The 27,377-nt window shown below is 38.8% G+C and overlaps 1 protein-coding gene across 8 annotated transcripts in view; it reads left to right on the plus strand.

Annotated features, from left to right (window-relative positions):
- MBTD1 (mbt domain containing 1) overlaps positions 1-27,377 on the plus strand; it is a 55,713-nt gene that overhangs the window by 292 nt on the left and 28,044 nt on the right. Inside the window, exons 1-12 of one of the 8 annotated variants that reach the window (XM_037913901.2) lie at positions 2-220; positions 10,435-10,636; positions 11,871-12,004; positions 13,503-13,617; positions 13,718-13,800; positions 20,716-20,833; positions 22,008-22,142; positions 22,661-22,749; positions 24,054-24,288; positions 25,806-25,861; positions 26,170-26,274; positions 27,178-27,325. In XM_037913901.2, coding sequence (XP_037769829.1) covers positions 200-220; positions 10,435-10,636; positions 11,871-12,004; positions 13,503-13,617; positions 13,718-13,800; positions 20,716-20,833; positions 22,008-22,142; positions 22,661-22,749; positions 24,054-24,288; positions 25,806-25,861; positions 26,170-26,274; positions 27,178-27,325 — 1,441 coding nt within the window. In that variant the 5' untranslated portion in view covers positions 2-199. Of the gene's footprint in view, position 1; positions 221-2,615; positions 3,014-6,169; positions 6,338-9,936; positions 10,307-10,434; positions 10,637-11,870; positions 12,011-13,502; positions 13,618-13,714; positions 13,801-20,715; positions 20,834-22,007; positions 22,143-22,660; positions 22,750-24,053; positions 24,289-25,805; positions 25,862-26,169; positions 26,275-27,177; positions 27,326-27,377 lie in introns of those variants that run through there. The other 7 variants (XM_037913899.2, XM_037913900.2, XM_037913898.2 and 4 more) reach the window with 7 other exon arrangements.

Here is a 27,377-nt window from a genome sequence, read left to right on the forward strand (position 1 = left end):
GCGCGCTGCCGTTATGCTAATGTTGTTGATATTCTGGGCAGGGAGTTGAATTTCTTTCTCTGCCTAAGTGAGAGGCTGAACTTTCCAGGCCACCTCCTGTCCCAGCCGGGCCCTGCCCCTCGGAGGGGAGGGGGGAGAGAGGGAGAGGGCGGAGGGGAGGGGGGAAGAGCAGCAGGCATCCCCTGCCCATGAGGGCCTGATGGAAAACACAAAGGACCTGGTGAGTAGCACAACCCCGGGGGAGGCAGGGCAGCCGCCGCTGCGGTGGGCTCGCCTGGCTTGCTGGGGGGTGGGCGGGGGCTGAGCGCGGGCGGTGGGGGGGGGACGGCTGCAGTGGTTGTGGGGAGCAGCCCTGGGGCTGCGGGGAGGGGGTGCAGGGGCAGTGCGAGGGGGTTGGGAGCTTGCTCGGGGGGGCGGGCAGCCAGCAGGCGTGGGAACAGTGTGGGAGGGGGCGGGGGGAGACGGAGCTTTCCTTGTGTCTGGGGGCGGGAGCAGAGCAGCTGTGCTGGCCGCAGCACTTGTGTGGGAGGGGAGCAGCCAGGAGCACCCTCGAGCTTCTGTTGTTGTTGTTGTTTCGCTTGTATGTATTTGCAGGGGGCAAACTGGCGGGGACCCGCGGCTGCAGCCTTTCCTAGGTTCCCCCAGGTGCATGTGGGAGGGGAAGGAGCCGCCGCCGCACGCGGGTACGGGGGGAAGGAGCCCGGAGACAGCACTGGGGCTTTGTGCGGGAAGGAAAGAAAACAGCCGCAGCAGTCACAAGCCCTGGTGCTTTAGGCTACTTTGCTCTCCTCTTTTCTGGATTCTCCGCCCCTCCCGGCCCCCTCGTGTGTGTGCCTGCGGGGAGGGAGGGCTGCAGCTCCGATCCCGGGGCTGCTCCGCTGCTTTCTTTTGTTGCGATTCCTCCTGCGGTAATTTTCAGGCTTCCCTTAGTTCCTGTGAGAGCTCGCGCTAGGAGTTTTATTCGTGCAACTTTAATCTGCATAGCAGCTCTGGAACGGACCGTGCAACCAGAGTAGGTTGCAGCAAATGCGGAGTAAAGGTTGCATACAGTTGATATATAATTACCAGAAGGTACTCATGCTGGGACAGTGAATGAGCATAGTGGAGGGGGGTGTTCCGCAGTGTTATGAGAGAGACTTTAATATCTCGCTGAAATACATTGCAATATCTGTCATCACCAGGAGAGAAACTGGTAATGTGCGGGAGGACAGCACAACCCTGCTCAGACAGGTTACCTTTTGTTGTGATCCCTTCTTCCTTCAGAAGATTGTAGTAGGTTTCAGGTCTCTGCAGGCAGCCTTATTGTCTCTGCAGGATCTCCTGACAACCAGAAACAATAGCAATGGGTTGTTTTTGTTTTTACCTGAACAATTCAGGCCTGCCCTGATTCCCATTCGCTGGTGGGGGAGCTGGGTTGGGAATAATACTTTATTATAGTATTATCCCTTTCACAATTAAAGCTTTTGCAATGAGGGTTTAATGAGACACTAGATTTTTTTTCAAATGTTGCAGTCACTTTACCTATGTTGTTAATGACAATTTGGGATTTTTAAAATGCTTTTACTTTTAAAAAATCCAGTGTGACAGTTTGCACGGGTCGGCAACTTTTCAGAAGTGGTGTGCCAAGTCTTCATTTATTCACTCTAATTTAAGGTTTTGCGTGCCAGTAATACATTTTAGCGTTTTTAGAAGGTCTGTTTCTATAAGTCTATAATATTTACTTTACATACAACAATAGTTTAGTTATATAAGGTTTTAAAGATGTTTAAGAAGCTTCATTTAAAATTAAATTAAAATGCAGAGCCCCCCGGAGTAGTGGCCAGGACCCGGGCAGTGTGAGTGCCACTGAAAATCCGCTCACGTGCTGCCTTTGGCACGCTTACCATAGGTTGCCTACCCATGGTTTATGGTTGGGTTTACTTTTGGCATTTTTCTCCCTTTGAGCAATATGACTATGAAGCTAGTTTCACTTTCAGGTTTGTAGTAGTTGGATTTCCAGGTACTGCATGAAAATTCTTGGTTTTAAAGAGCTACTGGTTATAGTAGACTTTTTTTAAAAAATTGACGAACCAGTTCTGTTTGTCATCTTTTATAAAACCTTATTCTTACAAAATGTACATGTTGGGCCATATTTAAATTGGTAGTGTCCCTTTAAAAGTTTCTATTCTTTTTATAGGGAAGTTGTCATTTAAAGCTTGAGAGGCAGCTTAGTGATTTGATGTTTTTAGTGTCAGGGAGTCACACACGGGTCTCAAAGCTTCAAAATGAGGTAAATAACAATTATATTTTAGATTTTTTTTTATTGTATTAAGTAACCAATCTAGAAGAAAATTTAAATCAGTATGCTAAACTTGCCTTACAAACGGGGGGGGGGGGGGGAGGAGGATCACTTGGTCTATAAAATAGCAGCTTTGTAATTCAGTGGTATATAGTCTATTTTAACTAGCTTTTTTGAGCAAGTCATAACACAGACTACTGGAAAACATAGGAAGGATAAGTTTCCTAGCTGGGGAGTTATTTAACATACAAAGGAACAAATAATTTAGGCTTTAGTCCTGAAAACACTTAAGTATGTGAGTAACTTTACACAGTGGGACAGGATTGGGGCATGGAGGCAAGATTTCCTTAGTTTCTGCTTTATAAAAATTAATGGCTGGATGGGGGAACATAGGTTAAAGTGTTTAAGGGTTCGTGCTCCTGGTCTTTCATTTTTTTTCCTCTTAATCCGTAAAATTCGGCCTGATTTTGCAAGGTGCTAAGCACTGTCAACTGGCAGCTAAGTCAATTTCTCTCCTTGTTGCTGTGCAAAAGGCCCATAAAATGGAGGCTGCAAACAGCAAGCCAAACGGACATGGGAAACAGACTATGAAGAATGATGTCAAATAGACACACTGAAGACAGAAGTGTATTTCTATAGCTGTTCAGCGAGTCATTCTACATGTTACTTTCGTAAAACATTCAGATAGAATTTATATTTGTAAATGTTTCAAAACCCGCTGTCCAGAACTTGTAGGTAAGTTATAGGATTCCAGGGAATCAGAAATAAAGATTTTTATTTTATCTTTTTTAAAAGCTGGTCACATTACCTTTAGATGCTGCTTAATTGTTTGTTTTTCCTACTGCTGTAATGTTGTGAGAAGGTATTAAATTCACAGTGCAACGGGGGATACAATTATGCTAAAGCTTTACATTTTTAATAAGTTGCTGTAGGGAAAATTGTTTTGACAAGATTTGATTTAAAAACTGTTGTAATATAACCAGTTTAATTTTTTTGTGGTTTAGAGCAGTGGCTCTCAACCTTTCCAGAGAACTGTACCCCTTTCAGGAGTCTGATTTGTCTTGTGTACCCTCAAATTTCATTTCAGTTAAAAACTACTTGCTTACAAAATCAAACATAAAAATCCAAAAATGACGTCGCACCTTACTGAAAAATTGCTTATTTTCTCATTTTTACCATATAATTATAAAATAAATCAATTGGAATATAAATATTGTACTTACTATTTCAATGTATAGAGCAGTATAAACAAGTCCTTGTCTGTATGAAATTTGAGTTTATACTGACTTCGCTAATGCTTTTTATGTAATCTGTTGTAAAACTGGGAAACTGTTTAGATGAGTTGACATGCCCCCTGTACCATACCCCTGGTTGAGAACCACTGGTTTAGAGTTTGATCAAGCTCAGAGCTAGGACTGGGATAACTGCATATAATGTCAATGGTCTCTTGATTAGAAGGAATGTGTACATTGCAGTATTCTTCTAACATGAGGAGAAATGTTGCATAGAGATAATGTCTGATAGTTGAGAATATTTGCTTAAATAGTCACTGCTCCTGGATACTGGGTAGCAGTGGTGACCTTATGTGCCTCAGACTTAGAGGTTATGCTCATCCTTTAATGCAAGAGTGTTGATCCCTGCCACATTCACCTCCTCTATATGCAGTGTACTTTGGGTTAGGCTTGAACATCACGTGCAGACTGAACCTGAAGTAGGATGCAGCTGCCAACCTCTATGTTGGATAGGCCTTTGTTAGGTCATAAACTGTACTCAAAGTTCTGCGCAGGTTCCTTGTTTTCTTCTGTAAGTAGTTCTTGAACAGTCTGGATGGTCTTGAACCTGGATTCTCTAGACCTTCCCCCACACCTCCACTTTCAGCTTGTCTTGTCATGGCAGTTAAGTGCGGCCACGATGTTCTTGCTGTGAAGCTACCCAGGCTCAGTAGTAGGACATTCTCAGCTGAAGACTTCAAGCTTTTGGAATTTGCTGCCCATGATGGCCTGCCACTGCTTGAGTTCAATCTCCAAAATGACACAATTTAGGAAGTTTTTTTATGAAGTATTGGATGTGGTAATTTGTTTATTTTGCTTAGTTCTGGCTTGTGTAAGGTACCTTCATCAATAGCATTGTAGATTGTCTCAGTTTAAAAAAAAAAAAAGGGCACATTACTGTGTACAGAGAACACATGCAGTCATATGCTTAGTTTCTACATGCAGTTATTAATATTATGCAGATCAGATAATTGCATATTGTAGGGACTATAATTTCCATTTATCTGATTGGCACATACCAATTTAGACATATTTGCGTGCTCAGCTTTAGGGAGGGGAAAAGGTGTTAACTTTTTGTGTGATAGCACTCAATGATTAGAATGGTTACATGTTTTCAGATATTTGATACAGATAGGCTGTATGTCACTAGGCATTCACTCGTCGGAGGATTGTGTCGTAGAAGGCACAGATTAAACTGTTCTTTAAAAAGCCACATAAGTATTTATTTATTTCACCAGCAGCTGCATTCAGTCCCATTTCCACATAAATTTGAAGTGCTCTGTATGTCCCAAGTATGCCAAAAGCCTTTTTTTCTGCTGAGGAGTCCATAATCCCTTTAAGGAAGCAAGCCACAGCCTATGTGCCCAAAGTTCCAGGTCCGGTACCTTCTTTCTAGCAGCTGTGACTTCCCTGTGCTAGCATACCTGTCTCTGGTGCTGTTTCCCCCAACACTACTTTAGTAAGATGCCTTTCTGCAGTGCTACCACTCTTCCCAGTGACTGACGTTAAAAAAACTCTATATGGTCCCAGATTCTTCCCACTCCCAGCATGCTTTGCAAAAGGATACCAATAGGCAGGGCTCCCCTCCATTAAGCTATCAGTAGGTGAAGCTAGCTGGCCTTTATCCTATCCTAATTTTGACATTGATGCAAACTTTCTACAGCCTGCTTCCTGTTAAATCCCACATCAAAAAGTGCTTGGGTTTTTCCTTCCTTTTTGTATGTGTAGTTCACACCATGTATATCTATATACTAATGGTCAATTACTTAATATGATACAATTCTATTTGAGAAAATTAAAACCGCTGTTAGTTTCAGGCAGACTTTTAAAAAGAGTAAGTTATCCAAATGTCAGTGCTTTCAACCTGTCCTTTCCACTTATTGATTATTACTAAGGTACTTGATTGCAAATCTGAAAGTTATACTTGGTCCCCTTCTGCTTATAGTTATTCTACCTAGGCTTGTGATGTCAGGTCTTGTAATCTAAGCAAACCCAGTCCTGTGGGAAGCAATATCAGTGGTTCTAGAACTAGTACTCTTCTCTGATGCTGCAGCAGATTCTGTCTTTCAACAAGGTATTAAAAGGAGGCTTCTGTGGCGCACGCTGCAAGAGTAGAGGTGCTAGACATGATCTGGCAAAATTCCAGTTTCAGTAAATTGCATACTGTCTCCCTAAATTTCTCCTGAATATATATATGTTTTCCCCTATTTCTGTACTTACTAGAGTGTGATCTAAGGATCAATAACTAAATATTAAGGCTATACAGCATTAAATGTCTGTTGTGTATAGCTCTTCAAGAGCCTGCAAATTCTGAGAGCTTTTGAGATTGCTGAGAGTCAGCATACAAAATGACGATTTAAGGAAAGGAAAATATTCTTTGACACTAAGACACCTTGTAGGTTTGGGAAGGAATCCCCACGGCTGTATCCAGTCAAATTTACTGTTAGTAGTGGTAACTGGCTTGAAGACGCAACAGAAGAAATATACTTGTGCTAGTTCATAGAATGGGGAAAAACAATAGAATTGATTAGGATTATGCTCCTGCATCTTAGCAGGTTCCCCCCAGACAGCATGAAATAGACTAGTGGTCATCATGAATGCCATGAGGGAATCAAAGTCACAGAAGTGGAATCATGATGCAAGTTCACTTCCTTATTTAGCTGCAGGCATCTTGGAGTGGTTCAAGTAAAAGGATCAAAACCTAAAAAGAAAGGGAGAGATTAGGAAAGAGAAGGGTGCCACACTTCATCCTGGGTCTGGTTTCTTCTCCCCCAACAGAAAGATGTGGGTAAGTTCCTTCTAACAAAAAATAAATATGATGCCAACATAAACAAACCTTTATTTAATTAATCTTATTCCAGGCCAAATTTAATCTCTCTTGTTTGAATCACTGAAATAGGGATGATATTGTTTTTATTATCTATAGCCTTTTGTGTCTTCAGATTTCAGACCACATAGTCCAGAAATATCGCCCTGCCTGTACAGCAGGAGTAAGTTATAGATTCCCGTGGCATGACTTAACTCCTTTGTTGCCACATTTCTCATTATTTATAGGCTGCATCTGTTATGTAGTTCAGCAGCTCTGCATAGATCAGATGTTTGTTTTTCATTATACATATCTGTCCATGGTATACTTCTAAAATGCACCTCCCCACTCTGATGATATCCTGAAAATGTTTCCCTGAAAATCTGGGTCTTGCTGCATGGTAACTACATTGATGTATTGCAGTTATTTGGCCAAGTGAGAATGGGCTTATGAAATATTATGGGGCTATGCATGATATAAATATTTTTGTCTGTAAGACTCTTCATTAGATTTGCTATTTTGAAAGTGTATATATTTTTCCTTTTGGAAAAACTGTAGTTTTGTCAGTTTATAAACTGTGCGCTGCACAAATCCTAGAGTCATAGGGTTAGAAGGACTGTAAGGGTCATCTAGCAGTCTAAGCCCCTGCCCAGATGCAGGATTTGTTGTGTCTAAGTCATCCAAGACAGATAGCTATCTAGCCTCCATTTGAAAACCTCCAGTGAAGAAGCTTCCACAACCTCCCGAGGCAGTCAGTGCCATTGTCCTTCTGTTCTTACAGTTAGGAAGTTTTTCCTGAGACTTAATCTAAATCCCTGAGCATACACATACAATGCAAATATTAATCAACTCCAAGAGTGTTAGAAGCAAATTCTCCCCTAAACACAGATGCCATTCACCTTCTGGCAAAAGTCTGAATAAAAATACTTTATAGAAGCCACAGTCTTCTTTTTAAACTTACACAGACAGCGCCTTCCCCTCCAAACCAAAACTTCCACATTTCAATGGGTTAAGATAATGGAACAGCTTGACCAAGCACAAGATTTATGGAGGAGGAATGTTATGCCACCTTGAGCAAGTATGTATTGGTAGGTACATTTGGTGTGTATGGTCATTTTGAAGATGGCTAGATTGATAGCTCCATGTGTTCTTGAAACATATTAATTTAAAACATTTTTGCTAAGTGTGTTTTCTTTCATCTGTGAATGATTTGACAAAGAGGGGTTGGCCTAGACTGAATGCCATGGTCAATACAGTGTTAAACATCAACTGTAAGAAGTTACAAATCTAATGAAATGTTGAGGATGAAGACTTGCTTTCCTCTTGGTTAGTGTGCTGATCTGTAACTGACCAGAATTGTTACTAGAACACTGTATCCATGGCAACCTGTTGTTCAATTGCTAACTTAATTTTAACACACAGGAGGTAATAACTGAGCTTGCATCTCTTAGGCTTATAATCGCAATAAATAATGGCCTGCAGGTGAGGCTTTTCCTAACAGTGAGGACCTGGTCTGGTCTTGGTCTTTTGAAGTCAATGCAAGTTTTTCCATTGAGTTCAGTTTGGGTCAAATTGGGGTCTAGTTCAAGAACGTTCCACTCCTCAGCCAGTTGCTGACCGGAAGGAAATTCCCGTGGTTCACCTGGTTGTCATTTTTTAAAATATAATTTTGAATTACTAGCTGAGGAATCTCTGTGTCGTTTACAGTGCATTGACATTTTTGACGTTTGAGAGCTGTTAGTGAGGTAAATGTGTATTCACCCCATTACGTATTGGTGGTTTTGTTTTAAGGGGGTGGGGAGGCTAGGACTGGGTGGGTGTGGAAACTATATTCCTCTCTGAATATTAGAGAAGTTCTCTCCATACCAGGATTTAGGCATATTGCCAGGCAAGAGTAGAGGATCTTCATTTAAAAAAACAAAGAGAGAGAGTGGAAAGATTGAAAACAAATGTCCTAAAACACGCAGAGTAGGGACGATCCAACCAGATTAGATGACTGGACCAGCAGGTGGCAAATGTAAAATAAGTTCGTTCTCAATGGAACAGTCGCCTAGCATGCTGATCAGGAAAAAAGATTTGGAGGATTATTTTGGAGAAGTCTTAAAACTAGCAGTACAGGGAGCAGGTCCAGTGTAAAAAAGGAAAGTGAAATCCAGTCTTTTAATATCCCTTCCAGTCTCTTAGTGTACATACTAACTTTCAGGCAGGGTTGGCTTATCAAAAATATCAGGGACAAAAACCTAGCTTTGAGTTTTTCAGCTATCTTGCAACACTCCCTTCCCCAACCCACACTTAAATAATTGAATTTCTTTCTTTACCCTATTTTGTTGATCTGTCTCCTTACCACTTCCTTTTAATTTCTATCCAGTGGGTGGAGAGCAGTCAATTTGGTGAGGACTAGATTCTGTTCCTGGTTTGGCCACACACTTCCAGTTCAACTTTAGACAACTGGAGTAATCTCCTTGTGTTTCAATTTCCCCTTTATAAAATGCAGATATCTACCTCCCTGGATGGTGTTAAACATAATTAATGTTTGTAAATGCTTTGAGATCGTTTAGTGAAATAGCTTATGTGAATCCTACATCTTATTTCTACCTATTTTGTGTAACATGTCAGTTTTGTGGTCTGCAAGGGATGTCCTCTTGTTATGACATTTTTAACATGCATATTTACCATAAAATATTGTCTTCATGCATGGAATCACAGATGTCCGTGATTTCTGTGAAAGTGATTCTGTCTCTGTCAGGTGCAAGGGAAGGATCACAAGACCAATGGTTAGTCTTTGGGATTCTCCCACTTTGGTGATTGATTGCAAGTATGTAAGAGGGAAATGCAGGCAGAGTAGTGGATGCACAAAAGTATCTGATCACGCTCAGCAGTTAACACAAAGAGAAAGGGAAAGCAGTACAGAACAATAACTAAACAGACACTGGGCCTGAATCTTCTCTTACCATCGTAGACTGGGACTAATGCAGCTCGTTGGAGTTGTGTCAATTTAAAAATGGTGGTAATTGAGAGGAGAATGAGGCCCACTGTCTTCTGTTGTGTGAACTTTAAGGGGAATGGATATGAATAGGGCCTTGGTGTCTTTGGCCAAAATTCCATGTTTGGATTATTGTGCACTGTGCTGAACCAGTAATTTCTTGCTCTCCATTCTGGCAGTGGTTACATTTCAGTGGTTCTCTGTGAAGCATTTGGGGATCCTTTGAGGTGAAAGATGGCATGTAAAATACATATTCTAGATGCTCCGCAAAATAGGACATCAATACGTTTATTGTTTTATACATTTCGAATGTCTTCATTGCAAATTTGTGAAACCTCTTCCATTCTAGCAGTGAACTTCACTTGTGTATGTTTCCTCATAACATGGTTAAAGGAAAGAGCTACCATTAGGCAGGATTTTCTTCTTGTATGTAACAGTAACAAATTAGCCACCTTTCTATTGAAGCTATTTATATGGCCTCCATTACCATAGTATCTGAGCATCTTACAATCTTAAGTACCACATTTTACACAGAAGGAACGGAGCCACAGAGCGGCGAAGTGATTTGTCGAAGGTGACACAAAAAGTCTATGGTGGAGCTGGGGTTTGGACGCAGGTTTCTCAAATCCTAGACTAGTGCCCTACCCAATAGACTATCCTTTCTCTTTGATCAAACAAACCTTTCTAAGTCTATGACTAGCTCAACACAAGCATATTAAAGTTTTTAGTGAACTTGACTGCAGCCATTTAGGATGCACGCATTTGCTTATGTGCTCTGACTGGCTATCAATACTCTAGATACCAGGATTACTGAACTCTGAAGAGATGTCAACAAAAGAAGAGATTTGACTTGTCATATTACTCTTCAGCCTGTTATGAGACAGGATTTTTTTTTCTTGTATATAACTATCAAATACTGGCTAATTCTGCCTCTCGAAGTTCTCAATCCTGAACAATTTTATTAGCAGGTACATGACTGATATCTCTTTGCATAAAGAGAAGATACTTTAATTCACCCTGCAATTTACTGCATCTCCAAAATCTTTACATTAAGAGTATTCTAATTTTTCTTGTGTTTTTGTGTTTTGCTTTTTAGACTGAGCATTCTTCACGGACAGAAAGGAAGAGACGTGACTCATTCGGGATGTTTGACGGTTATGATAGTTGTAGTGAGGACACTAGTAGCAGCTCAAGCTCTGATGAGAGTGAAGAAGAAGTTGCTCCCTTACCATCCAGTCTCCCCATTATCAAGAATAATGGACAGGTCTATACTTATCCAGATGGTAAATCTGGCATGGGTGAGTACAAAGATTTTCTGGAATTGAGTTTGTGGGTTTTCAGCTGGATCCCATTGCTCTCATATAACATATTCTGTGTTTTATTTCAAGCTGAGGTGTCATTTGTGTGGGTCTGAGAATACATGTTGACTCTTTCTGAGAACACAGCAGATCAGTTGAAGACTTTTACTCCTAACAACCAGAAACAAGCAATAATTTCTGTTTGCCTATCAAGAAAGACACTATGCAAATATTTGTGATGTATATATTTTTATTTTTACATCAAGTAAATTTGTATTCAAATACTTTTTAGTTCTTAGGCTTCTGTTAAAGTGCTAAGACAGTCTTCCCTCTCAAAAGTTTGGGTTAATCCTCTTTTAACATCAACATTTTTAGGAGGTGAATCCAGAGTTGCTTTATACTGTATAACTTTGTAGGACATTCATTAATGCTTTTATTATATTGGTTTTCTTTATGTGCTTGTAAAAAATCTTTACTACTATTAAGTCCACTCTTTCAGCATACGGTGTTCAACCCCCCACATGTTTGGAATCACATTATTGTGAGAAAGAGGGAACACTGCTTTCATCATCACCGAAAAACAATAGGACAGATATACTGCTCAGCAGTGGAATTATTTTGGGGTAAAACCCACTTGGGGCATCACAGTGGCACAAGTCACCTGCAACCTCTGTTTCTCTGGGTGTCTTAAAGCTGACTGGGTAGTGCAACACATGAAGTGTGTAATGCCAGCAGGATGCAGGTGTTGACTGGCCACAATACGTGAGAGAGGCTTATGTGTAATTCAAAGGAAAATAGAGACACGAGTCTTATTTTTGGGTTGGGAGTAGTAAACATCAGATGAAGTCTACATTCACAGATGCACACCTGAAGCCTCTTTAACTCTAGAACTGGGTAGCATGCAGAGTGAAGATCAGCTTTGGATGAGTCATTAATTTCTGTTAGTGAAAACTGGGGGGAACCATTTCAGCCTCCACTCAACAAAGACCTTGGGATTTGAGTAGTTCCACCGAAGTCAGTGGGACTTGTCATTTTGTGAAGTTAAGCACCTGTAAGTCTTTGTAAGATCAAGGACTAAGAAATGGCTTGGTGTCTAAACAGTCAAAATGAAGCTAAGCGGGGCTGCAGCCAATAAGACCTTCATGGTGGAATCCTTATGTTTGGGTTTTACTTCTCTTTTAATCTGAAATTTTTATCACGCTTTATAGTTGAACCTTTTCTCTTCTCTGATTAGCTACCTGTGAGATGTGTGGGATGGTCGGTGTCCGAGATGCTTTTTACTCTAAGACAAAGCGTTTCTGTAGTGTTTCATGCTCCAGAAGTTACTCGTCAAACTCCAAGAAGGCCAGCATTCTGGCCAGACTTCAGGTAACGGTACAGAAACCATCTTGTTTACATATTTATCCTTGCATGTTTTACAAATAAGCATTTATCTGTCTGGTCTGGTTGATCTGAGCTCATGCATGTTTTTTGTTTTTTTTTTTAAATTAGGTTGTTTTTTAGTAAACTCATAGTAACGTAGCTGTGTTTGTGAGTCAAAATTTATCAGATCATTCGTCTGCTGTTGAGTGCAAATTTCCTGTTGAGTAAATTCTAAACCTAAAACCTGGTCTTTTTAGCCCTTACAGGAAAATAAGTTTAAAAAGTTACGTTAGCAACATGACTAAAGTTAAACTAAGCTAGGTATCTTAAATGCTCAGAGCTGATTTCAGAAATGTGTTCACCTAACAAAAATAGAGATCAACACTTCTGTAAGGATCGAGGAGCAAATCTTGTGCTCAACACCTAACCTGAGTGGATTGTGCAGATATCTTGAATGGAATTGTGGGAGTTTCTGCCCCTCCACCAACTGAGTAGCCAAAATAGTTTCTGTGGCCCACAGGCAAGGGCAGGTAGACAAAGGGAAGATCTGTGCAGAGGCTGATGCTCTGGTCCACTTTTGCCTTGCCTGGTGCTGTTGAAGGAACTCTTATGGTGCACTTCCTGTGCGTATTTAGTTTTCTTGTGCAGAGGAATTAAATAAACTCTGCTGCCATGGGCCTACTGCACTTGCAGTAGAAAGAGCTGGATAATTCTTTAAATGTAAGTGTGTGGCATCTGAATAATCCATAGATTTAGCCTCAAAGTACTTGTTGGCTTCACAGATCATAGTGGCTAAACCATTGCTGTCATTTTATTCACAGATAGAGTTTTTAAAAGACCCTATATAGAGATTGACATATTGAGCTGTATTAATTTTGGCATGTTGTAAACTGTTTTAATTCTCATTCTTTTTTCCCCGTTGTTAAATTAGTTTATTTAAAAGGTTAGTTAGCGTAGATGTGTTATAAAAATAACACTAATAGAGACTGAAACCTCAGCTGGCAGGAGATCAACGTTATGTTCTACCATTGTCTCTCACATGGAACTCCAGCATCTGCGGGAATATTGCCTAATGACTGGCCCTCAGAATTACATTTAAGATTCTGCCTTTCTCATCTTTTTGATAGTTACAGATGTCTAGGCCCTTTGCCCATTATCCGTAGAACAGCAGCTGATGCTGTGTTCTGTGCAGGTTTCCATACCTAGGCAAAAATAATGTTTCTGACATTACCTCGAGTCTGCTTTTATGGGTTTAAACTATACTAATGCTAAGTGTAGCTCATGTGGTACTTGAATGGACAACTTCCATATTCTGTTTTATTTGTTAAAATTTTTGCCTACCAGGATAGCCTCATGAGAGATGCATTTTGTTTACAAAATTAATTGTGTAATGTTCTTGAACCTTTTAAAAGTGATTTTGTGTAGTAGTATGAGAGGAATATTTTTGAAAATGTCCAGTTGGGAGTTTTGAAAGGCTTTATTTACTTAACTCTTATTGTCCTAGGGTAAACCTCCAACTAAAAAGGCTAAAGTTCTCCAGAAACAACCTTTAGTGGCTAAACTAGCAGCATATGCTCAGTACCAGGCTACATTGCAGAACCAAGTGAAGACTAAAACAGGTAACTGTGTATAATAGAAATGAAACTAATTCTTGGAAACGTAAGATATGCCATTCACCCCTTGTACAGCTTCCTAAACAAAATAACTTTCTTTTAGCAGCTGTCCCTGTGGAAGGTTTCAGTTGGGGTAACTACATTACTAGCAATAATTTAACAGCAGCTCCTGTTACCTGTTTTAAACATGTAAGTATCCTCCACTATTATTTTTTCTCTGAGACATTTTAAATTTATTTAAATCAAGAAAGAGCAACCAAATCAGTTACTTAGTATTTTATCATTTAATTAATTTAGCACTACATTAATATTTAAACACTTTTTTTACATAAAAATTATAGAAGGAAATATGCATGCCGCCTTCTTCTACTTGAAACTATTCTGACTATCATCAACCACTCCTGTTATATATATATATATATATGAATCAGTTTCAAAGTTACAAAATAGAAGGCTGGTATCTTAAGCCCTTGGGACCTTATTTATCCCACATTCAAAGCACAATCATAGATTTGTCAAAATTTATAGAATTTAAACCAAACCAGTTGGAGACACAGTAATAGATAAAGATGGAAACTACCTATTAGACCAAGTCATACCTCTTGCAGCATGTATAAAATTGGTCTTTCAGCTCTAGGTTTGTTTTTCTCTTAATCGGATTCTTACTTGTCAGCTGTGTTAGTGGGGGGCGGGGGGGGGGAGAATTTTTGTAGTGATGAAGATAAAGCTATTCTTCACTTCCTTTTTCTTTGTACGTAGCATTATGGAAGTACAAAAATTGCTTAATTATGCATTAAACAACTTGCATATAAGCTTTTGTCAGCAGTATGTGGGTTTTTTGGTTATAACAGACAATATTAAATTCATATTTTAGATAGCACATCTGTATGTTTCAGAAACATTTTAGAAGATATTCTTTAAGAGCTCTATGTGCAAGTTAAATCCATATTTTTAAAAATTCTTTGTTGCTTCATATCTGCAAAATAAATTCATTAGGACTGGTCACAAATTTTCAGTCAAAATGAGGTTTTTAATGGAAATTGGGTTTTTGAGAGAGTGAAAATTTTCACGGAAAGCATCCGCTTTCCTAGATAGTTTCTGGTTTATTTTACTTGTATATTGGAAAACTGAAACATTTTTAGCTGAAAGCTAAAACTTTTTTAATTTCTTTCATGAAAAGTCAAAATTTTCTGTCAAAATTTTCAATGAAAATGGCTTTATTTTGGTGGGCTCGGGGCTAAGGGTAGAAAAGGCGAGGTTATTGTTAGTTTTCTCCTATGGAAAATTTCAGCTAAACATTTTTCCACCCACATCTAAAATTCATGCTGGAAGTTGCAAGGTGCAGCTCCTAAGTCAGTGGGAACTGAGGGCACTCACACCTTGCTGAATTGATCCCTTCACGTGTAAGGTCCTTATTGTTGCACAGAACAAAGCCCTGGAGTAGTGTAGCTTTGTGATTGAGTGCCAAAATTCACATGCTTGAACAAGCATTTCTTCATTCTGGTATCACAATACTGTATGTGCTATAAAAAGTAATTTAGTTAGTGCATAGGGAAAGGTAGTGTTAAGATGAGCCTGTGCTGTTTTAACAGCAAATGCTAAATGACAGGCAATCTAATTAGTTGTGCTTTCAAATATAACTGAAGAACATTTCCATTGGAAAAATCTCGTGTGTGTAAGTAAAACGGTGTAAGCTGTGCACTGTTGTTGTTGTTGACTGCTTCGTTCCATCTCTGGAACAGCTCAGGGATAATGTAACAGATTTAGGAAAAATCTGAAATAATTGCTTGGCCTGTTCACAGTATTATGCTACTTAAAATGTAATTAAATCTTTAAAAATTGGTGTCATACTGCTGCATAGATGAATCAGAATAGTACATCAGTAACTTAAAATACATACTATATTCATACTTCTACTTTATGCTGAATTTTACACATTTACAATATGTAGTGTGGTGGCAGTGCTGAAAAACAATCAGCATACTACTACATACGTACGTGTACCTGAAACCTATTTCTTCTTCCTGCCCTGTAGTGTTTTTTGTACACTGCTCCTTAAGTCTAACAGCATTCCTGAAAGGTCTCTTGTAGGTTCTCACTTCCTTAGTGGAGTTCTTGGGCATTGTTCAGCATACTATAAGTCTGATTTGGTATTCAGTTTTGCTCTACACCGTTCTTCAAAGAACATAGTATAAACTATTCATCAAAGAATCTGTAGGCATATCGGTCCTCTTCCCTTTTTGGAGTATTGTCCTTTTATGATTTGTGGGGTTTTTTTGTTTGCTTGGTTTTGGTTTTTGTTTGGTCTTTAAAATTATTTTTCTTTCCATAAACACAAAAACAAAATAATCATATGTCTTTCATAGGGCTAGTCTTCACTATGAGGAGACCAACGCTGCTGCAGTTATTTTTACCAAGTCTAATATATACTCCCTGATATCAGGAAGTCTTTTAATCAGTAATAAGAATTTGTAACAAAAAACATAAAACTTTTTTGTTTTTGTTTATCTGAATAGTTATAGAGCACTGTTTTTCTTTGTATTTCATCTTTTTAGTAGGACTTCTGTATAAGTATGTATCTTAATACTTGACTAGGTTTGTTAACCCAAAAACTAAATTCTAAAAGCAAATGTAAGCTCTAACAAGTTCTTAGTGTTGCCCAAGACATAAGAGGTCTGATTCTTAGAGGTTTTGAAACACCTGAGTTGAAATCTGAAAATCAGGCCTCTTTTATTTAGGTGACTGACGTTAGGCAATCAAGTTTGAACATTTTGACCTTTAGGTTCTTGTAGCTCCTGTGCCTAAAGTACATTAACACAGCTCCATAACCCTAATCTGCTGGTGTTTACTTACCACTTATGGATTTGAATGCACATTCCACATCCACAAAACCAAACTAAATACATCTAGGGCCTAATCCCGATCCAGTTAAGGTCAATAGGACTAACCACATGAGTGAAGAGTACTCAGTAGAGTAAGATTTTGCTGTATCTGTCCTTAAAGTTGCTATTAGGTGAAAATATCTGGCTACACAGGCTCTAGCTGGTTGGGTAGGGCAGGGTTAAACAACAGATAATCAGTTATTAGATCCCATTTTGTCTTGTTGATAATTTTGTATGGAAGTGCTTTTGTCTAATGATTCAGTAGTTTTCAGCAGTTCAAGTGTGAATTTGCCTTTCTCAGTGCTCAATATTTAATGCTGTTTGCTTTAATGGAAGCTCTACCTACACATGGAGAGGAAACTGTAATCTTTAGTGTATTTTGATGATGCTCATAATACTGCTGTGCATTTCTCTATTGCTTTATAGCCAAGCTTTTCCATGTTTCACTTATCTGCCTCACAGACATGTTGTATTATGACCATTTTACAGGTGGCTAAACTTAGATGTAAAGAAATGTATTTAATGTGATACAGTGAGTTGTTGACAGAGCCATGAATAGAATTTGTGCATCTGGAGTCTTTCCTATAGTCACTGAATCACAATCTCTCACATACCTGCTTTGTGCCTGGTAGTGTGCAAAATCCAGTCCGATATTTAAATGCATCGGACCTCTACAGCAATAGTAATTTAGTGTAGTCCATCATCACTAGATAGGCTTGGTTTTTTGTTTTGTTCTTTTTTCCCATTTTTGATTTTTGTAACTAACCTAAATTCTTGTTTTATTTTCCTTGATTTCTGAAAAAAGCTTACTTTTCTCCAGTAGGCTTAAAAGATAGGGAGAGTGTACCTCAGTCTTCCTAGTGAGCTGAGCAAGGATAACTGAGTCTCTAATCAATACTTGCTATTAGGCAACTTAATGAACAGGATCAATATTCATGTTTTTTCCACCCTGTTCCCAGTATAAAGCTCACAAGCTTTTATCTGGTGGTATATGTTTCAAAACCTCTTTCAGATGAATATTCTTTTAGAATGCAATATTTTCATTTTCCTATTAAAAAGAAGTCCAATTGTTAGTTCTCTGATTTAAAAAGGGACATTCTCAGTTTTTACACTAGGTGGCACTGCTGTACTTCTAATCTTCCTTTACCATCCTTTCTCTTCGTATCTACACAGAAGGTATCAGAATACTGTCCTCACACATTTCAGGAATCAGCAGCATTTCTTTGCATTTAACCTTCTGAGTCCAAGTTTCACATTAGAAGCAGGGCAATCCTGAAGGCATTCTGGGCCTGGAGAAATCAGGTGTTCCCCAAAAGGTTTCTGTACAGTTAGATAGCCAATCTGAGATGCTTATCATGTAGGGAGTCACAAGGTCAGCCTTTTTGTCTTAGGAAGCCCTGGAGGTGTGAATTTGGATGGTGTCCAACAGGACCTTCCTGATTGCAACTTACCTTGCAGGGAAGGCGACTGTCACTCACAGATAAACCTTCACGAGTGGTCCCTGGATCAGGAAGTTGTGAACCAGATCTTCCTTGATTGGGGAGGAACCTGAGGTGGATTTATTCGTCATGAGTCTGAAAGGTAAATTTGTTCTTAGCTGTAAATTTATGGTTCTGCTAGTTCATACTATGCCAATCCAGACTTCAGAGTTACCCCCCTTCCAGTAAGCAGATGAATAAGACTTAGAACTTACATAGTGCTTTAAGTTTCTTTTCAAAGCACTGTACAAACATTGATTAGTCAGATGGAGAGAGAAGACATGAAGGAAGATGGCTATCATAGCCCTGCATTACCTAATCTTCCTCCATTAAGAACATTCATTAGGTGAGAGAGAAAAGAAAGATATACAGTATATTAGGTATATTGTATGCCATCATTGAATACAATAATACCTAGCTCTTATAAAGTGATCATTACCCAGGATGGCTCTCTTCTAAAGGGTGAGCCATATGGATTGGTGTAGGAGAAACTAGCAGAACCACTGTTTTCACAGACAAGGACAAATTTAACTTTCTGCTATTTACCCCTATACCAATCCACAATCTAGAAATCTTTGTGCCAACTCAGATATCAGTTGACCTGCAGAGAGGAGAAAGAGACCTGACAGTTTCAGTAGTTGGGTTCTCTGGATCAACTAAAAAATGTAAACTATTAGTAAAATATAACTTATTTTTAAACAAAAGACTGTGCACCATGTCAGATCATTTCAGGTATTAACGCTCTCAGCTGTTTGGACCCTTTTGTAGCCTTGTATACAAGGCTTGTATACAAGCTATCCATAAATGTAAGTTTTAAAAAGCTTATTTTTTCCCTTCCTTTTCTAAAAAGCCACAGGTGTAAATTTAGATCTAATTTGAGGATATGTAGTAGGACCACATTGAAAGCTAAATAGAAGAAGAGCTCTCTAAAAAGTCAAAGTGAAAGAACAATATCTCAGAGCTGACTAAACAGTAGCTGGATTGGGTTATTCTCCTAGATGGAGAAATCTAACTGCAGAAAATTGCATTGTTTATACATAAATAATAAACTGTCTTCCTTCAAGTTATTTCTCTGTGTCAAATGGCCAAAGGGAGAGCCCTACAGTCTAGAATGGTGTAGGAGATATAGTAGAACATAAAGAGACCAGGCTTCAAGAAAAATAAATCTGTCATATTTGTAATGGACATGTCTTCCCTTACTGGGGAAAACAGTTCATGCATGTCTGTCCTCCAGTATTCTGAGTAGTAAGGGTATCCTGTGTTCTCCATAGTGAAAAATTTGATGTTCACTGTTAATAGGTGGCCATAGCTGATCTCCAGCAGACTTCCAGACTTGCACATTCTAAGTGTTCAGAACTAGGGCAACTCTTCTTCCCCTCTCCTTCACAGCTTGGCTTCTGAGAGGCTGGGGACTGAATACTGTGGTCTTTCCAGTGAATTGTGTTCAAGTCCTTTGTGTTTGCAAGGAGACTAGTAAAAAGGCATAGAGCCTTAAATGTTTGCTGCCTGATGTGGTACAAAACAAGTAAATTCCGTCATTTGACCACACAAAATCTGCTTAGATACTGTCTGCACTGATCAGGGTCTGTTCTTCTCAGTATGTCTTTTGGTGTGGATTTGGCCACTATTCTGAATTTTCAAAAATCTGAATACCTGTTTCTGGGTAGTCTCTAGTTTAACATGGACTCGCTGTCCTTTAAAGAAGAAACTTAAGACAATTCTATTTTCATGTGATGTGATAACACTATTCACAATAACTACATAGCTACTAGTTGCATTATGTGATAGTTGCAAGCTGTAACTTTTTACATGGAAGATTCTGATTCTGCTGCTAATAATCTTGGCTTAGTGAACTATAAGTTCTAGTGACTGTTCAGCATCACACACTTTCACTGTTCCCACGACACCTCCTTTGACTAGTCCGTTATCGATCAAGTATCTTTTCCTCATGTCCAACCTAATAAAACTTTCCTTCATGAACTGAATGTAAAAGGACATTTGGCTTCTATCTACAATTTTCCAAAAACCCTTAAAGTCCATTCAGACTTTCGTTGTTATTGTTGCTAATACGTCAGTCTAAACTTTCAAAGCAGTGAGGAATCCAGCTGTGCAATTCCTATGGATAGTCAGCTGCACGACTCACATGAATTAAACTGCATCTCTAGTTGTTAACTGATGAGACGATCACTTGAAGGCCATGTGAAAGCCCATTCCTATAAAGGCATGTGAACTGCATTAACCAGTGAGAGATAAAACCCATCCTGTTAAATCTGCAGAAAAGATTCAAGGAATGTTCTGAAAAGAAATTACTGCTGTAGAGACTATTGGCCAGATTGTTATATCTGTGGCACATGTATAAATCCAAAGATTTACAACAGTGTCCCTGAGATCAGATCCTAGCTTTGGATTGAAACATGTTGTGGAATGATGCTGGGTTGAAAGTATGTATAACTTACTAGTGCTTGTGTTTTGCAACTATTAAATTGAGAGTCACAGAACTGCTGAAATATTCTAGCAGTAGTAATTATATAACAAAATTCCTTATAAATTGTGAGAAGAAAACCAAACTTGATTTTTCAGAGAGACTTCTAATTCTCTAAATATGTGTTTGTGTGTATCATTTGTATTGAGTTTTTGAAGGTCATTGATAAAGATTTAATAAAACAAAAATGAATATTTCACTTTCAAATGGAATAAAGAGATGTGATTTCTTCCCCCCCAAACCCCCCCAACTTAAATGACAGGCACCCATGGGCACATGCTGGGGTGATATCTCAGAAGGAGTGCGAGTGGAAGTTCCGAACACAGACTGCAGCCTACCTACCAAAGTCTTCTGGATAGCTGGAATTGTGAAATTAGCAGGTTAACTTTTTTTTTTTCAGATCATTTGTATCAAAATGATTGCAATTATAATTGTATTGGAGAATTCACAATTCAGGGAACTGAGCAATTTCTTTTAAAAGAAAGTAGGATGTGTAGAGATAAATATGGGCTTTAAGAAGCTATCATAGTAGTATCTGGAAAGTAATTCACTGTTCTCTCTGAGTACTATAATCTACTTGTGTTTGGGAGGGAAGGGTTGTTTTGAAAGAGAAACAGATTTAGCTGAAAGTTTAGTCATGCATATGAAGTAATAACTAACCCAAAGCCTGCTACTCCTCCAGTTGAAGTCAGTGAGAAGTTTGTTGTTGTCTTTGAGAGCAATAGTGGGCTGCCACTCAGAGCTATAACACTAAGATAAATGTTGTAAGATGTTGCAACTGTCTCCTTTGATGTGCTGTGGGCCTTCAACTCCAGTTGGCTTCAGTGGGAATTGAAGGTGCTTATTACTTCACTGCACTGGATCCTAAACTAATTATTTAGCAAATGTCTGTATAAAAGCTTCTAGTATCGACAGTTTTCTTTGAAGATGCTTTTCACCACATACAGATTATGTATGAATCTTTATCCTTGCAGAGGTAATAAGGGAGAGAAAATCCCACCTGACGAGCTTCCAAATTCCTCAGTTTTTCTCTTGTTCAGGTGTTAAACTGTGCTGGTTGGGCCTGTTTTGCGTTGGCCCAGTTTTGAGGGAACAGCTTCCTCATATCATGGATGATTCAGGATCAGGAAATATGAAATCAAATAGCTCCAGATCAGTGAACTCGTAAACTCCATTACTGATCTTCTTTCTTAGTAAAAAGACAGGTTAACACAAAGTTAAAGGTTACATAGCTAAACACTCAAAAGTCAAGGACTGCAAAAATTATGATTGAACTACTTTTGCAATACAACAGTCTTTAATTATAAGGTCATATATTATATCTCAAATGTGATATACAGATTTTCCTACCATATCAGATACACTTGTATAGTGCCTCATAACGTTTTTATTCTTTTGCATTGATACTAAATTACCTTAAAGTCGAGCAAGATGGCTTCTGAATCATATGGTCCACTGAATTTTTTAATAGTATTCCACCCAGCATAATGTAAGTCTAATCTTTTATAACCTCACTCAGCTATAGCTTTTAAACATGGGATTGCTCTCTTTCAGGCTACAATGCTTTGCTGAGATATGAAGGGTTTGAAAACGATTCAAGCATTGACTTCTGGTGCAACGTGTGTGGGTCTGACATCCATCCAGTTGGTTGGTGTGCAACTAGTGGGAAGCCTCTAGTCCCACCTAGAAGTATGTAAATATTAGCACTCCTGATTCAGTAGTAGACATTGTAATCTTCTACACTTTGTATTTAACTGACTTAATTGTGATTCAGATATCAAATTGATCTGGTTCTCATTTATGAATCGTGTCTAAAATTGTGAATAAAACTTGTTGCCTATGGGTCAACGAGGACCTGATCCTGCCAATCTTCTCAGGAAATACCCCTTACTCATGTGAATAAGGGTGATTAAGATCAGATCTTAAGTAATTAAATTAATCAGTTGCTAAAGCATACTCTATTTTATTTAATCTATTCTTTATTAAAATCTGAGGTCAGCTTCTGCCCCAAGATATACCACATACAGTTGTGAAACTGGAGCAGAATTCAGCCTTTAAGGTTTTGATACGTTTTAATTATTCTGATATTTTCATTCAGTATTTTAACAATCATTTTATATTGTTAAATACTGACTTTAACTTTGTATCACTAATAGATTAACTTAATTGGTAATCATTGACTTCCCCCCCCCCTTCATTTGCAACAGCAATCCAACACAAATACACAAACTGGAAAGCTTTTCTAGTGAAGCGACTTACTGGTGCCAAAACTCTTCCTCCTGACTTTTCTCAGAAGGTAAGGTAATGTGATTTTAATGATGTAATATAAACACAGCCTCATTACTGTGTGAGGAATTGAACTGTTTTGCAATGGCACTTTGACCCCTCTTGTGGAGGAAGATAGAACTGCAGCTACTCCCTTTGCCTTACCTCTTCAGTGGCTAGGTCAGCGGTGCAGCCCAATTAGCACACAGCTGTGGCCCTGCTCAGCTATGTGCTAAAGGCTGCGGGCTCCCTGCCACCCAGTGGGGCTCCGGGTTCCCAGCCATCCAGCCCCACCCGGGGCTGGATGGCTGCATGGTGGGAGTCCAAGCCTGCATGGTGGGAGTCAGGGTCCCCGTGCAGCAGGGTCCTGGGTTGGGGTCCTTGCCCCATGCCCTGCTCTCCGCTCCTGGTCCCACTCTGTGGGGAGGTCTCTGGGCAGAGGGCGATGAGCATAGGGGTTTGTGGGAGGGGGTGAGGTGGGGGTCACTGTGGTTCTCAACCTGTGGCCCAGGTAACCCTTTGTGGGCCACATATTCAGCCCACAATGATAAATAGGTTAAGAACCACTGGGCTAGATAGAGAACATCTGTGTTCAAGCTTGTGATGTATAATTTTTAATAATCAGGGGGATAGCCGTGTTAGTCTGTGTCCACAAAGACAACAAGGAGTCCAATGGCACCTTAAAATCTAACAGATCTATTGGGCCTAAGCTTTCATGGGTAAAAAAACCACTTCTTTAGATGCATGGAGTGAAAATTACAGATGCAGGCATAAATATACTCGCACGTGAAGAGAAAGGAGTTACCTTACGTGCCAATATATTTATGCCTGCATCTGTAATTTTCACTCCATGCATCTGAAGAAGTGGGTTTTTTACCCACGAAAGCTTATGCCCAAATAAATCTGTTTTAGTCTTTAAGATGTCACCAGACTCCTCATAATTTTTAAAAAAAATCTTGCACTTTGTGTATATAGGAAAAATAAACAAAAGCTGGTTTGTCTTCATCTCACATTACAAATTAACTGTTGCTCTGCAAGGTACTGTTATCAATCACTGATGACCTAGCCAGTTCCCCTTAAAGTCAATGGAAACACTCCATTAACTTCAGTGGGAGTTGGATAAGGGGCTTCCTTACATAATATAGCTGTACCATTCCAGGATATTTTTTGTGAGAAGTTCATTTTATGGATCTTGCCATTATTACATCATCCTGATATAGACAGGAGAAAATTTTCATGGTGGTTTTTGCAGCCAAGAAACTGGAGACTGAATTTAGTGGAAGGTTCTTTAATAGCAGATGACAGGTGACTAAACATTTTCCCTATTATTTTAAGGTGTCAGAAGGTATGCAGTATCCTTTCAAACCTTCCATGAGAGTAGAAGTTGTTGACAAAACTCATCTCTGTCGAACACGGGTAGCAGTTGTAGACAGCGTAATTGGAGGACGACTAAGATTGGTATATGAAGAAAGTGAAGACAAAAATGATGATTTCTGGTGCCATATGTACAGCCCACTCATTCATCACATTGGTTGGTCCCGAAGTATAGGACATCGCTTCAAAAGATCTGGTAAGCAAGTTGTGTTGCAAAGATACCTTAGTGGCTGGGTAGAGGCTTACTTGAAAGATACTTCATGCAATGATTTGGCTAAAAGGAGTAATCTGGCTGAAAAAGCTTCTAATTCGAGTAATTATATCTTCAAAAACGTATACTTGGATGCTAATCAAGACTTTTCAGCCACTAGGTCTCCACTCCATATGGTTTAGTTAAAAACTATCATCAGTGTTTCCTTCAGGGTTTGGAAGAGCTCAGGTAAACTTTAATGAGGCACCACCCATGAGACCGTATCTAGGAATGTTCACAATATAGGCTAGAGTAAACAATGGCTTCTATGCACAAAGCCCAATGTTCTACGTATTTAGCATGTCTTGCTGCTGGCACCCTGGAATTACACAGCACTGCCCCACCAGCTGCCACCACCTACATGGTACAGTAAAGTCAGCACAAGTATCACTTGTGTTTGTTGATTTAATTCAGTTTATTTTGCTGTGACCTCATCCTTTGGGTGTGCTTCATATTTTTGTATGGCAACATGTAACTGCATTGTAGAAGTTGTCAGAAGAGGGACAGAAAAGTAGAGGCTGACAGATGTGTAGTGGAGTTTTCATCACCTAAAATCAAAACATTTCTGTTTTTTAAATATTTTGTGATCTTCTTAATGATAAATGAACATTGTCTGTTGCTAAGAATCTCTTTGCTCTTTTGCACATAAGCCACTCATCGGTAACATAGAAAAGGAATAAAAAAGCTCCATGTTGCATCAGCTTTGGACACTAAAATATCAGTATTTTTTATGGTTGGAAACCTTCATTGAAATCAATATTAAAAATAAAAGGGAAGCAGTTAAAAGAAATCATACTCAGGACTGCTTCCTGGAAGTGGACAAAAGAGCTTTTCACAAAGCTGCGGGAATTTATTTCAGAGAAGAGGATCCAACCAGTAGCTGCAAACTGCTGCAAAGATCAGGCAGCTCCTCTGCTATAGGATCCTATCAGAGCTATGGATCCCACCACACTACAAAAATGTATCACAAAAATAAGAATTTCTAGTACAAAAATGAGGTAACAAACAGCATGACTAGAATACCAAGATGTTTTAAATCAAAGTTTAATTATATTAAGCCTTGAAGTCACATATGTGTATAAGTCCTCAATTTGTCAGTTCTCCGCTTTAACTCTACTGTGAATGCAAAGTAGTTTGACTTGTCAAACTTCTGCAAAAGCTTATATATTTCACTGACACTTTTGTGCTATAATCAAGCCTTCTGGGTATTGGTGTTCACTGAATGCAGTCCTATCTCTTGTCCACCAGTGTCCTCAAAATACATAGATTGCACGATTTGAGCTCCATTCCCAAATTGTCTAGCTGGCATACTGTGAAGGCCTGCTTATACACTTCGGGCCCACATGTTTGTAAAGTTATGACTACCTTAAATGGTACAATGTCAGGAAAAAGTGTTTGTTTTTGGGGCATTCTTAGTCTCTTCGTAAATATTTACTGATTAATAATGTAACTGTCCCTTGTAGATATTACAAAGAAACAGGACGGACATTATGATGCACCCCCACATTTATTTGCAAAGGTAAGATTGCCAACGAGAACTCTAAGATCATTTACGTTTACTCAGAGTTGGAAGAGGAATATTTCATCATTTGAAGGCAAAGCATAAATGAGAAATTATACCAAATTACCGTACAAAGGTCTGTCACTATTGGAAATTACTTTTTTTTTTATTATTTTATTTTGATGTAAGTAAAATTGACTGAGTTTGAGACGTATTTTGGTCTTTTTGCTGCAAACTTTGTTTCATGGGTGTGGTTATGTTGTTTTACACATCAGTTATTCTTGTCACCTCAGCTAGCTGTGTAATGCTGTTGTATGAATCTTTAGGTAAAAGAAGTAGATCCAAGTGGAGAATGGTTCAAGGAGGGAATGAAATTGGAGGCTATCGATCCCTTAAACCTGTCTGCAATATGTGTTGCAACCATTAGGAAAGTAAGAGAATTAATTTATATTTTTGTGGGAGAATGGGACATGAAGCCTGTTAATCCGATTTCCAGTCTTCTGTATTCAATACTGCTGCTAAAAATGCTTTTTAATAAAGGCTGATATTTTATTTAAAACAAGATTTTTAAAAAGCAACCAATGCGTTGGTCAGCAGCATGTACTCCTGTCTGCTTCTTCCACATCCACCTCTTTCAATAAAAGGATAATGTGTGCAATTTGTGAATGCTTACCAGTGGCTTCCATTAATTAGCTACTTTCCTGTTACTGGGGTATTAAGAATGATTGATTGATATAGTGGCAGATGAAAAGTACCTGTATGTGGCATTCATGAACGTTCAAAATTCCAGCCTGAACTTTGATTGACAAACAATATGCCTGTGAAATTAATGTGCAATGGAACCTCTTGTTAATTCTCATCTGGCTATTTTGCAGACAATCTAATCCCTCACAAAAGATTTGGATAACACATCTGCCCCAAAATATTCTTTACAGTGTTTTTGGTTTTATAGTTTTTGTTTTATTTATGTATGTATTTATTTATTTATTTTTGCTGTGTGAAAGACCCTCACAAGCTAGAAAGGAAACTAACTTTACAAAGATACTACACAAAGCACTGTCAAATACACAAAGGGGAAAATCTGAAAACTAAAATAGTCTCTAATCTCGCTCTTCTATTAATGTTGCCAGTTAATGATCACAATAGCATATACAACAAAAAATATTGGAGAGAAGTGACTTTTTTTTCTTAAATTGACAGTGTTCCTTATACATATTTGCGTATCATTTGTTTCATTTCTTACTCTGCTTTGAAACATGACCTACTTAATTTCTAGCCTGGCCTTCATGGAGTATAAAGGTGCTTAATGTACAATATTGTTTTTATTTACAAAGGTGTTAGCAGATGGCTATCTAATGATCGGAATTGATGGCTCAGAAGCAGCAGACGGATCTGACTGGTTTTGTTACCATGCCACCTCCCCTTCTATTTTTCCTGTTGGTTTCTGTGAAATTAATGCGATTGAGCTAACTCCACCCAGAGGTACTTACACTATTCCGACCAACTTCTATTTTGATAATTTTTCAGTGGTATT

The sequence above is a fragment of the Chelonia mydas genome, chromosome 14 (assembly GCF_015237465.2).
Source record: "Chelonia mydas isolate rCheMyd1 chromosome 14, rCheMyd1.pri.v2, whole genome shotgun sequence".
In the NCBI taxonomy this organism is placed as follows: Eukaryota; Metazoa; Chordata; order Testudines; family Cheloniidae; genus Chelonia; species Chelonia mydas.